The sequence below is a fragment of the Rhamphochromis sp. 'chilingali' genome (genome assembly GCF_963969265.1).
Source record: "Rhamphochromis sp. 'chilingali' genome assembly, chromosome: 3".
Lineage (NCBI taxonomy): Eukaryota > Metazoa > Chordata > Actinopteri > Cichliformes > Cichlidae > Rhamphochromis > Rhamphochromis sp. 'chilingali'.
Genome location: NC_137931.1, coordinates 12,898,485 through 12,912,321, shown reverse-complemented (window position 1 = coordinate 12,912,321; position 13,837 = coordinate 12,898,485). Strand labels below are relative to the sequence as shown.

Genomic DNA, 13,837 nt, shown 5'->3' with positions numbered 1-13,837 from the left:
AAGTTTAAAGGCGTGAAATTGGACGGTCTAGCCTTCTGATTAGCGTCACCGCTGTCTCGGTGGAGTTTAATAAACTCGGCCGTCTGCTTCTTGCTATCTAAAATATAACCAGACACTGGTGTAAATTCTCGACTGTCTCATACTTCTGTTTAATAAGTTTTCTGTTTGACGTTTAGTCAGCTGTGTGAAAACCAAGGAGGAACCCACCCGGGGGATTAATAAAGTTTTATTTTATCTAATCTAATAACTTTAATCTCAGCCAAACCGATTTACTCACGAACAAACAAAACACTGAAAAAAGCCCAACGATAACATTTTTAGGTTGTCTAAGTGACTTATATATTACGTTTAACCCGAGCAGCGAAACTCCGCGGTGATCTGAAAATGATGTGCCGGGAGTTGTGCCGTTCTCGGCCGCATCAGTAATCCTCGAGCTCCCGGCTAGCTGTCGAGCTGGTGGGTAGCAGACGCCTCTGAAAACGTCGAAGCACTTTTGCAAATATGGGATATCTTGATAAACCGAGCAGATATTTGATGTTTACACAACTACTTTCTCGCCTGAAAATATGTTAAAAGTTTATTTTGTGACCCAGAAAGATTAGTATGAGTAATTTTAAAACTTAGTAGCGGCCGCCATTGCTGGAAACTGGAGTTTGGCTGGGCCACGCTATGAATTCTGGGATATGGTAGTAATTTGGACAGCCTTATAATCGCAGTATAATCGCAGCCTTTGCGGTTAGAAAATTGCACTTGATCATGTCGCGATATTATCGCAAATGCGATATATCGTTCAGCCCTACTTAAGACACACCGCAACAGACTGGTAGCACACTTAGAGACAGCACATACATACTGTGTACACTCAGAAAGAGACCATAACTCTTAAAAGTTCAGCATCTTGCTTTGGTGAAAACATCCAGCGCTCTCTAGCAGCAAACTAATCACAAATTCTGGACGGATTCACAGAGAGGAAAAGAAAGGCATCAGGTTGATGGTTCAGTAGGAAAGCCTTTTGTTTTGCTTCTTAACAAACATATTGTGTAAATCTCAATTTCAGTCTCCTTTTTAGACTTTCTGCCTATCATCTTCAAAGTCTTTGTTGGGTCTGTGGCCTGTTCTCTGTACACTGCTAGAAAGATCCAAGGTCATCTGGGAGGGGAATTTGAAAAAAGAAATCATCCTCACAAGAGTTTCTGCAGGGAAGAGTCACAAGTACCCATGACATGTTGAACTTCTCTTTTGAGATAACATGACATTCAAAATGGATGAAACGCTAGTAAAACGTGTACCTGTGAATCCTCCTGTGAGGAAATATCAGATTTCATTCATAATTCTTTACAGCCAATTGCAGGAAATCCCACATAATATTACTTATTACCGGTGCTAACAATGCGCTCCCTTCTAACTGAAGCAATGATCAGGGCACCCATCCTGTCAAGGGTTGAATTTGTGGCTATTGGTAACTTATCAAGGGCTAAAAGATGTGGGAGGATGCTAAAGTGCCAGGGATTTCTCCCAACTAAAACATCAACCCACATACGAACAGCAGGCTCTAGATGATTAAAAAAGAAAAAAAAAATGTTTTAAGATTTTGCCACTGAAGACTGTCACATTCAGTTTTTAAATAAAGCTACAAAAATGCTGCAAATGTTTCAGAAGGCGCTCGCTAGCTTGTTTCCCAGAGTAATGTGAGTCAGCATGGTCTGCACCAGCTCCGGCAGGTTGTACTCGTGCCTCCAGCCCCAGTCCTGTCTCGCTGCGCTGTCCTCCAGTGCTTTTGGCCAGCCGTCGGCTGAAAAGATGTAGCAGAGAAGAAGATTATAGTAGCCAGTGAACACTCTGAAAGGATAAAACTATGACACTGGTATCCCAGCAGTCTCACCGATCGCCTGCCTGACAGGATCCACATTATAGGTAACCTTGAAGTCAGACAGGACTTTCTGGATCTCTCGGGTGAGGTCCTGTGGCGTGAAGCTCATGGCGTTGATGTTGTAGGTGCGGCTGACGAGCGCGTCTTCTGGAGCCTCCAGGAATTCCATAGTGGCCCTGATACAGTCATCTGGGTAGGAGAGGTGGACGGAGGAAGAGATGAGCGAAACGGGAGTGCTTCAGTGCCGCCAAAACAAAACGCATCAAAGTTTGCTTTACCGATGTACATCATAGGCAGCCGTGTGTCGCTGCGCAGGTTGCACTCAAACTGACCGCTCTTCACAGCAGCATGAAAGATCTGGACAGCGTAGTCTAGAAAACAGTGAAAAGAGACCATCAGAATCAGACTGCATCAAAGACATGGAGCAAAAAAAACAAAACATTTCCAAACGGTGCGCCATCTTCCTTACATTGTCAGTTAGCCTGCACCTTTAGTATTTCCAGAGACATTATACAAGATAAGTGGTGGAGGTGATGATGGTGATATTATCACCATCAAAATTATTGTTGAGCCTCTATACCCGTTCATTTAAAAAGGAAGTGAACCACAACTTTAACCATATTGCAAATGTGATTGTTGAGGGCCAACACTTATTCCTGAAAGGTCTTTGGGTATATGTATCTCAGGTCTACTCACCTGTGGTTCCTCCTCCAGGCTGGGAGTCAGCCGAGATGATGCCTGGATACCTGAGACAGCGGAAATCCAGCCCATACCTTTGGTGGTAGTACTGATAATGGGAGGAAAAGACTCAAAAACACCAGAAATAAGATGAATAGAGGTCAGAATGAGGACTGGAGCTACAACAGCTGTAAGTGCGGAGAAGAAATACGGGTATGCGTTTTTAAAGTCTCTACAGAGTGTCTCACCTCACCCATCAGCTCCGCATGGACCTTGGATACACCGTAAATAGTGCGTGGCCTCTGCACACACAGATCAGGAGTGGGGTCTTTAGGGGAGGATGGACCCAAGGCACTGATTGTGCTGGGGACAAACACACGCAGACCATGTTCGGTGGCTATATCTAATATGTTATGGAAACCTAGAGAGAAAGAGAGGCTGTGCATAAGTCTGCTATGTTAATGCTATGGTACACGCGTTACAGAGGTGTCTACCTGTGATGTTGACCTCTTTAGCCAGGGCCACGTTGTGCTCCCCCACAGCGGACAGCACAGCTGAGTAGTGAACCAGCCAGCTGATGTTATTGTTGACCACAATCTGCCTGAGGTTCTTATAGTCCAGAATGTCAGAGAAGATGAATGGACCTGTGCAGGACACACAATAGACTGTGTGTGTCGACCCACTCATCTTTGGAAAGTGGAGTGCAGTTTTATGGACATGTGGTTTGCATTTACACTGAGCAAGAATGGAGCTCCTAAACAGAAAGACCGCATGGCCTTTGTAGGGTTTTTACTAACTTGTAGAATATGTGGAGAAGGTAAAAACAATGCACACACCGTTTTTGTAGACATGGTTGGGGGGTTTCCGGATGTCAGACAGGATCACATTGAATTTTCCAAATCTCCTCCTGAAAAAGAAACATTAGTTTTGGTAACTCTACTAAAAAAGCTGGTCTGCGGTACAAATGACATGATCGCATGACGTCTTTAAGCTTTCTTTCATTATATATCATTTTAACAGTTGTTTCAACAGCTCACACATTACACCCCATATAGGTTTGGCTCACAGGTATCACCTTTTGGAAGTTTTTCTAATTTTTCTTGTAAATAAAATTGCTGGATTTAGGACTGGCATCACCACAGTTCACCACAGCAGTTTAAAAGAGGTCTGCAACGATTCATTGAGTAATTTGAATAACTCGACTATAAAAAAAACTATTTCCTTGCTTTGATGCTTTGTCTAATGCGTGACCCTGTGGTGCTCACCCACATTTGTGATCAAAAATAGACCTGCAATAGGAGAGCGCGTGTGAATTAAAAGTATGACAACATTAAGCTCACACAGCCTCCAGTGTTTCAACAAAAAGACTGATAACACAACAGCAGCAGTAAAGAGGATGGTTTAATGTCATAGTTTAATGTTGAGCCGGGGTCTGTCTAAACGCGGAGTCATTACTGAGACGGTGTGCTCAGGTGGAGCGAAAGAAAAAAAAATTTTAGCGTCCAAAACAGCAGCTCTGTGCCCGTAAATCACCATTATAACCTTTACTGGGATAAAGCTAGCGGGAATCCTTCGTCACACAACCTGATGCATCCATCGCTGTTTGTTTTACACATCAAAAAAATCTACAGTATAGCTACAGAAGTTAGGTGACCCCTTACAAGCAAGCACTTGGCAAAAGTAGGAAGGAAAAACTTTTAACAGGAAGAATCCTCCAGCAGAACCAGGCTCAGGGAGGGGAAGCCATCTGCCACGACCAAGCTTCAACCACCTGGTATACCCAGGCGGTCTCCCAGACAAATACTGACCAAGCACAACCCTGTTTAGTTTCTGGGATCAGATTGGAGCAGGAATGTACAAAATGGTGTGGCCACAACTAATACAGTGACTGGTATGTTTATATTGACAGATTTTTTTACTGGTATCAGTCTGAAAACCCAGTATCAGTATCACGTATACGCAAAGAAAACTACTCTACATATGGAAATAGCTAAACAACGGAAATCAGAGGTTATTTAAACTTCTTACCTTAATGACTTAGCAAGCCCCACCCCCAGCTGTCCAAGTCCTCCTACAAGGATAAATTAGAGAAAAAGAAGCAAATTACCAAGCAGTTTAAGCACTTTTAAGAACTGTCGTGGAATTTTTGTAAATAAAGTCTGCAACACAGAAAGAGCTGTGGTCACACTATTTATTACTACGCGCAGGAGAATGGAAACATACATCAAAACATCACAGGTTCATAGTAATGAGCTTATGACATCGTCAAACTCTGTGTATCTTTCAGTTACAACAGTCTTTTGTCCACCCTGGGCTGTTGCTGAACAGAGAAGACTCCTACTATCTTTTCCCAGGCCAGCACCTGGCGCTGGCCCTGACCTTCATCCTTCTGAGCCAAACACTTAGCAGATAACATAGTGAAACATTGTAAGGCCTAGCTAAGCAGTTTTTTTATTTCACGAGGTCATACTGACACATACACATACTTCATCTACGCATGCAAAGGTTACACAAAAATCATACAGTGAAGTTCTAACCACCTATATCTAAATGTGAGGGTTAACTAGAAATTTCCCATTACAGAGCTTAAGTAACACAAGAGGTATGAGACAAAAACTAACCAGTAATGAGGACTTTGGGTTTGTCACTATCAGTGCAGGATGAAGCATGTGTTCTGACGCCATGTGCTGCAGAGGTCGTCTGCACAACACAGCGTGGGGGCCTGTTCCCAGCATGCTTCGATGCAGCTCTCAGCAACTGAACCACCGGCATCATAACACCTCCTATTAACAAAAGCACATATTAACATAAAACACTGAGTGCATCCACAGCCTTAGTATAACCAAGTGGGGTTACATTATTATTACTGTGGACACACATATTATCAGGCTTAACACCATCATCCTGTGATAATGTTGGCTTAGTTAAACTGACCTTAAATCAGCTCATCTGAAAAACCATCCAACACTTAGCTCGACAAAGCTACTTCCTCAGAGCCATCTAATGGCTCAGTCACATGAGTAAAAATAGGACAGCAGGCTCCTTAAATAAAAAAAAAAGTAAAAATTGGTGATGCCTCGTAATTGTAATTTCACATCTGTTTTGAACTTGTAGTCACTAAATGGTTGGCCAGAATTTGAGGGTGTTTCCCACTTGACCATTTTTGATGGCAAGCTTGCACAGGTTAGCTGACAAGAGGCGACTTTCCTGCAAATAGTTAAACTACAGGTCTCAGAGACATAAATACCTGAATGACCTCTAGTATCAGAATGATGCTGAAAAAGTAGACCATCATTCATACCTTACTGCTTCTTCTGCATCTAGGCTGGACAACTGTAATTCAATATTATCAGGACATCCTAAAAACTCCTTGAAAAGCCTTCAGCTGATCCAAAATGCAAGAGTACTGACAGGGAAATTGAAAATCCTTCTCCTCAAATTCAGCGTCTTGACTAATAAGGTCCTATTTTATCCTGAAGACCTCATAGAACCATATCACCCCAATAGAGAACTTCACTCTCAGGCTGCTGGATTACTTGTGGTTCCTAAAGTTTCTAAAAGTAAAATGGGAGGCAGTGCCTTTAGCTTCCAGGGCCCTCTTCTGTGGAACTGGCTCCCAGTTTGGATTTGGGAGAAAGACATCCTCTCTACTTATAAGATTAGACCTAAAACTCCTTTTTATAATGTATATAGTTGGGGTGACCCAAATCCTTCCTTATTTAGACTGCAATAGGAATAGGGCTGCTAAGGGTGGGTTTCCCATGATGCACTGATTGTTTCCTCTTCACTCACCTCTTTTCACTCTCTGCATGTTTATAACAACACTGCATTCAATCATTAGTTATTATTTAACATCGGCTCTCTTCCACAGCGAGTATTTTGCCACGTCTCCCTCCGATCACCCCCAAACGCTTGCAGCAAATGGCTACACCGCCATCCTGGAGGTTTCTTTTCTTCCTGTTTAAAGACAGTTTTTCTTTCCCACTGTCGCTGAGTACTTGCTTATACAGGTTTATATGATTGTTGGTGTTTTCTCTATTATTGTAGGGTCTTTACCTTACAATATAAAGCACTTTGAAGTGAGTGCTGTTTTGATTTTGCACTTTATAATTAAAACTGAACTGAATTGAGGACAGTTGCAGTCTGACTTGAACTGACTGCAACCACTGGAAAGTGGCAAATTACTGCTGTCTAATTTCTAAATGTAGACATTTTGTGGCATGTTATGCTTTTCTACCTGCTCTACTTTAAGAAAGATGAGTTTATAAGGGGCATTTTGTGCATATATCAACTTGAAACTGTCAAAATAAACCTAACATGTGAAAGCCTTGCCCGACCCCCAACACCCATCTCAGATTAGCTTCATAACAGCCTCCTGCTGACTTGGTCTAAATATAGACCTCTTTATCTATATTCCAGACCACCATTAAGCTTATGGGGGAGCACAGGTTAATGTGGACAAACCCTTTCAGAGCAATGGAGTCTAGCAGCCTTGCAGTAAATACTTTGTGTGTTAAACTATATAAATAAACGTATTTATTTATTCGAGGTAAAACAACTAGTAACGGCACAACTGAATCAGTGCTTTTCAAAAAAACGAGAAAAACAAGTTTAAAGACATTTTTTTCTTTTGTTAGTACCACTGGACACAATAAAAGTGCATAAAGGGAAATTTCGTATCAATTCCCAAAGCTGCCCAATTATTTCGGTCTTATCTGGGGTATAAGTTATATACTTTGTTTAACGGATGTGTTTCTTTAAATCAAGATAGTGTCCCCTCAAGCAGGATCCTAACCACCGAGGATAACTAGCTTTACCTAGATAATGGTTACATATGTTGAGATTCAGACCATCTTATTCAGTTAACTTAAAAAGTGAAACGTGAAGTAAAAATAACGTAATGTAATGCGAGCTTTTACAGATGACATGAAATGTAGCCAACTGAAGCTCCTGTGCAGGGAGCATAGAAAACAAGCTAAACTCATGTTCTCCTTACTTTAATGCGACCTGGAGAAGCAGGTTCAGAAAACGACTCCGAAGCCCTCCGCTGTTTGCGATCAAAACGTGGAAATAGTCGCGCGTATATACGGCAAAGCTTATTCTGCTCTGTGATTGGCTTACAGTACGGGAGGCTCGCGACAGAACCAGTCTTAGGAAAATCTAAACTTCCGGCTGTAACTTTCAAAATAAAATCTCATAAGCCTGCTGGCGATAACAACAACAACAACAACAACAACAATAATAATAATAATACATATCTCTCATATCTAATACATATATCTCGTGGTTGGCCTGGGAAGGGGCGTTCCCCTTGGCGAGCTGGAGGATACCTCAAGAACACCCTAACATTATATAAAATGGCTGAAACTAATATGGAAAGCAACAGCAAATAAACTAAAATAAAAACATTTAGAAACCTAAGCAGAAAACAGCAAGACAGGATTATGTTGGAATTGCCAGAAAGTTTTTGCGCTAATATTACTGACAAATTTGAATAATACATTTCATTTATTGATTTAATCAATTTCATATACAATACTGTGCAAAAAACCTGAGCCACTACTTATTATATTGCTTCCAAAGACTCAGACTTACTAGTATTTTTTTTAAGTGGTCTTGAGGAACAGTTCTCCAGGTTCTCTGAAGGTCAAAGCCAGTGTCTAAGGTTTTCTTTGGACACCTTTTTTTTTGTTTGTTAAGCCGCCTAACACTGATCTATCATCAGGTATAGAAAAAATGCCTAACTCAAGGGATTAAGGAGTGTGGTGTCTACATACCAACACACTGGCAAAGAACCAATTTTACGGCACTTTGTTACTAGTGGGTCACATTGTTCCCATTTCCCAGACATAAAATAGTATTTTTCTACTTTGGCTAATTCCCATAGAGCTATTAGCCAAAAACCTGGCAGCATGGCGTGCAGTTTCTAATCAGAAATAGTCTCAGTAGAAGAGTGACTGCCAAGAAGCCAGACTGACTGAACTACACTGAAAATCAGTGGAAACTTTTTGGACTAATGAATCCAAATTTGAAGTTTTTGGTTCAAACCATCATCAATACATGGAGGAAGTCAAGAGAGTGGATTGCCTTAGATGTTTTTGCTGGCTTTTTTGTATATCTGTGTGTGTGTTTTGCTTTTAGGGTACTCTGTATCATATTTAGCATTACAAATGAACAGCCCCACAAATATGAATTTTCTTTGTTATAAATTTTGGTGACTCATCAGATCAGTGGCCAACATTGCACTTTCCTACTAACATATGTAACTCCACATGAATTTTATACAAACTAAAACATGATTATTAGTAAAAGCTCCCATAAGAATAAATTATCAAGCTGTGGTGAGAACAGTGGCAGGTGTGATTAAGTTGAGACGTGTTCATGCAACCACTTCTGTAATTAAGATGAAACCTAGTGTCAGTTATAACCTTGCCCCTGCTAATTATGTGCAATTGATTTATCCTCTGTTGCATGCAAAGAGATTAATCTGTGTCTTCAACCGTTAATAAACGGTGGACACATGCGCACACATACACTCCTAGATGTACGTGAACATGAATCTACATTCCTTAGAGCTTTTTGTCATAATATCAGTCTTTTTTGATCAATTTGAAGATTCTGTAAGGGGACAGTACATTTTTCTCCTGGCCTGTACGTCTGTTTGTATTTTTTGGGGTAGGCGGCCCAGTTTGTGGTGAATAGACTGTATATAAAAGATGGATATGGCATTAAGCTTTAAAAGGAGAAGTCAAACTGTATTAAGCCTGCATTCTTTTAATAGTGACTCGGGTGGCTATAAAAATTTCCAGTGTCGTTCTTGCCCTGTGGCCTCAGCAAATCCTTGTCGTGCTGTGTTTATGGTTTCTGATTTCAAGTCATAATCAATGCAACAGAACATGATATGGAATTAAAGCGCTACAATACAATACTGTCCAAGGTAGGGATAGATTTGCATTTGTCACAGATCTGGACAATATCCTGAACAATGTGATCTGGAGCTTTGATTTGTTTTTGAGATTTTTACAAATTGGTGAGATCTTTTGGACATGACTGGATACCCATCTGTCGAATATATGTGTAATAGAGCGATATTTATTCTGCTAAAGATCTCATCTCTGATCTCTTTGCAAATTAACCTCATCTTTTATGTAGCTGGTTTTCAGATATTGTAGATACAATGCATGGGTGTTTGATGGATATGTGTTTGCAATATCTTAGTAAACGCGAAAGATTGGACCCTGAAAAATCCCAAATCCAGACACACATCTGTAAAATATACATGTAACATGCTCATATTTAATCTTTATGCACACACAAGATATTTAGGTAACGTACTGCCATAATTGATTAGAAATCTGAGATTTGTTTCCCCCCGTTTTTAAAGTGTCTTGAGGCAACTGTTGTTGTGATTTGGCACTCTATAAATAAAACTGAATAGAAATGAACTTTTGCCACATACTATTGTAAAGAAGATTTAATGTATTGCAATCTTTCATTTTAACATTTTGGTAGCCCCTACTTACGAAACCATGAATACAAAATAACACATGGCACAATAACACATGAAACGATTTCATTCTTAAAAATTAAGAAAGTAATTAAGCAAGTTTAGTATTTTGGTTTGCAGCGGAAAAAGAAAAGTAAAAATTAAGCAGAAAGTTTGGTAGTTTTTGGACAGTTAAAATGTAAAATTCGTTTTACATTTTCAAAAGCATGCTAATTTTACCCTTTGAGCTTTTCACTGTTTCCTAGAGGGAGACCAATATTTATAGAGCTGGTTTGGCTCACACTGTAATTGACCTCACTGACGCCTAATATAAATAAATAAAGTATTTTTTGTTTGTTTGTCTAGAAATACTATATTTAATGTAGCATTTAATATCAAAACTGTAGAATTTTCCCGTATTGCACACGCTTTAATCATGCCTGTCGGCTTGTAGCCACCAGGTGGCGGTAGATACCCAGAAATGTGCTTTCCACTCTGCACAGAAAAAGAAGAATCAGTTGTATACTTCTCTTTTGATAATTACATGCTGAAAATATAATAAACTACGTGTGTATTTCCATTTTTATATTAGGTTGTATTTTATTTTTAATTTTAAATTTTTTAATATTTCTATTTTATAATCTAATCTTCATCTTTGCTACTTAGACAACATAATAACAAACAAAAATATGCACAAAAAAGCTTTACTGTGACTGTTGAATTGAACTTGACAGGATTTATCCATCAGGAGTGCTTCAGTGCCCCGTCTACTTCCACACTCATACGTTTGGAAATGAACCAATTCTTCATGTGGATTCAGTTCCAACCCTGCAGAGCGGGCCACAATAGATGATTCATGTCTTATTGTTCTTTTGCTTAAAAAGGCTCTGTTGTTTTTGCCACTTTTGGAGGCCTGCCAAATGTAATACATTCACATACTCCTAGCTTGTTTTGCTCATTGTTGCTTTGTGTGAATGCTCAAAATGATGGAGTGTAAAAAAAACAAAGCTTTGTAAAAAGATTTTTTATTGCTGTGGTCGCCGTGGGTCTCCACATGAAGAAGAAGATATTCTTTGTTTAATGGGAAGTGGAAATAATTATTGCTCACACAGGCAAACATGAATGCGATTACTCATAAACAAAGGATTTTAGCCATAATACACAATGAAGTGATGTCCTGCAGTATAGTCATGTACACCATTAAGACAATACAATTTGCTGTAAATGATTAACATTACTATATGCTGGAAAACAGCTTTTTATTTTATTCAAACTTCATTAAAGAAAATCTTTATAAACATCTACAGGCTTCTTTTAAATTATTGCTCACATTTGTAGCATTACATGCTCAAAATTAATTAGTAAAAATGCTGTACATAACACACGTATTCTACAATAATAATATTACTGGTGCATTTGATTGTAAGCAGCATTTTTTGTTAAATTCAAGCTTGAGACAGTTTTAATGACTACATATGATGCTGGATATTTTAAGGATACACCGATGTGTTGACAGAACATTGACAGATATCGGCCGATATCAGTGAGTCGATACAAACAGAAAAAATTTGTTTCTTAAAAAAATGAAAATCTGTTTTGGCAGAAAAATCTAGAATGAATGGCAACAAATCAAACTAAGCGAAAGCATTTTTAGTGGGACTCTCGGCCAAATGCAAGTCATTTATACAGTGACATTTGTACTCACTCACAGCTTCAAGATTGGTGCATTCCTATTTAATCCAGGACAAAGCATCATATTTTTTAAGGTGATGAAATAATACTGGTAATGAAACAGACAAAATGCACAATGTTGTAAAATGAAAATAATCATCTAAAACTGTATTTGAGTTTAGTAAAAGCCTATCAGCTAAAAACATCCATGTTACTTAATATCTGAGCTTTTGTCAACATCAGAAACCACTAAGTTATTAAGTTAGCCTGTGTCAACCACAGTCCCCGCTGGCTTCAGAATAAAAGCAGTCCTGTCTGATATAACACAGCTCTATTAATTTGGAGCTGTATTTTCATTTTGCCTCTGCCTCATTTAACCACCCACAACTGACTTCAGCCCAACCTGAACTACTTGTCATAAACACTGCTCTGTCAACACGTATTATTTCCACAGATACAGTATACACAAACGCAATTAACTCAGAATAAGCTGTATTTAAACTGGAGTGTTTTAACAAAAGAAATGTGTTTCGAACAAATAGATATTTCAATAAATGAACAATAAAAAGGACAATTCGTGTAAATGAGCTTTTGTGGAAAATAAAGGGACACGGTGTCAGCTCAAGTAACGACGCTCATATTCAATTTCAGCCCAGCGTTTAGTCAGTGTCCCCCCTAATTCACCATCATGACTCAGTCGGCTAATGGGATTGTAGTCAGGCCTATTTATTGCCATTAGGGAATTGAGGCAACATACAGTGGGTGAGGGGTTAATTACAAACAACTGAAGGGGTCAGAGGTGTCCGTGTGCGTGCTTGTGTGTGTAGCTCATGTGATCATGAGAGGGCCGGACCTTTGGTAATAGGGGGCGGATTTAAACAAGGATCCTTGGGAGAAGATTTATCCGCAGGCTGTGACACGGCAACAAATAGTGCTGCTAGGTGAAGGCCTCTCGATGTAGAGTCCAGTCTGGATGACAAATGGCTTGCATGTGTGTGTGTGTGTGTGTGTGTGTGTGTGTGTGTGTGTGTGTGTGTGTGTGTGTGTGTGTGTGTGTGTGTAAAATAGGAAGCCAGACCATATTCACTTATCACTGAGTCAGGTCCTCCATCGGATCCACTCCTGACATCCACAGGGACCCATTTGCTTCTTCCACTCGCTTCTCTTGTTTTGTCCCTGCCTCTCTCTTTCCTATCTCTCTCTCTCTCTCTTTAATACTCACTTTCACCCCCCACCCCACCTCCCCTCACCTCCTCTCCTCCAGCGCTCTCAGCAGTATCTCCCAAGCCTCTCAGCTTCCCATATTACACTTCCAGATAAGAGAGGAGAAGGGCCCGACTGACAGGAACCCCAAATTAATTTACAAGCAATGATGCCGTTCGTGGGCTGATAGAACAGTCTTTATACAATATGAAGGGACGGGGAGTGACGCCTCGGAGCCTCCACTGGGGAGAGTGGAGACCGTGCTATCTTTGTAATTATACGGAGAGACCTTGATCCTTCGCTCACTTTCTGTCTCCCTCGGTCTCTCTCTCTCTCTCTCGCTCCAGTTTTTTTTTCTTTTTTTTTATCCTCGATAAATGTTGCAGAAGGAACCCAGGAGACAAATCCGAGCTTACCGCTCTGGATGTAAGCGATGAAGAAATCAGTTTGGTTTCTTTCTTTCTGCGGCTTATATTAAACACGATTCGATCAAATGTTTCATACGGTATTCTTCGGGGTGTTTCTTTAAGGAGACTATTGTGCCACAGTTGTTCCTTCCTCCTCAGCCTCCCACTGCTGTTACTTTCAACACTTATTGCATGATTCTCCACAGCTCTGTGGCCTAATAGGCTTACCACACCATAGAATCTAAAGAAACGTAAGTGGATTAAGGAAATCAGTTTTCCAGTTTATATACCATTCATTAGCCACTGCCAACAGTTGATGTTGGACCAAAGCTTCCACTATGAGAGCTATTCCACCCTGAGTTTCTGGCATAAATGCTTCAAGGTCCCCTGACAAACCCTGCAAAATGAGGAAATAATGTCTGGTGCTCATGGTTTGCTCTCACACAGTCGAGGGCTGGTCCTTCAGTCTTTGACTGGCTCGCTGAATGGCCGGGCAACATTTTCTGCTGATGAACAGGAGCT

The 13,837-nt window shown here is 40.2% G+C and overlaps 1 protein-coding gene across 1 annotated transcript; it reads right to left on the bottom strand.

Moving 5' to 3' along the window:
• Positions 1-1,317: 1,317 nt before the first annotated feature.
• On the bottom strand, positions 1,318-7,665 carry LOC308394540 (L-threonine 3-dehydrogenase, mitochondrial-like). Its single transcript, XM_080878904.1, has 10 exons — positions 7,545-7,665; positions 5,170-5,331; positions 4,577-4,619; positions 3,385-3,455; positions 3,043-3,192; positions 2,797-2,969; positions 2,567-2,657; positions 2,149-2,241; positions 1,883-2,059; positions 1,318-1,792 (listed from the first exon to the last, which is right to left on the bottom strand). Exons 2-10 carry the CDS (start codon positions 5,321-5,323, stop codon positions 1,653-1,655), a joined length of 1,092 nt encoding a protein of 363 aa, XP_080735030.1. The 5' UTR covers positions 5,324-5,331; positions 7,545-7,665; the 3' UTR covers positions 1,318-1,652.
• Positions 7,666-13,837: the final 6,172 nt, after the last annotated feature.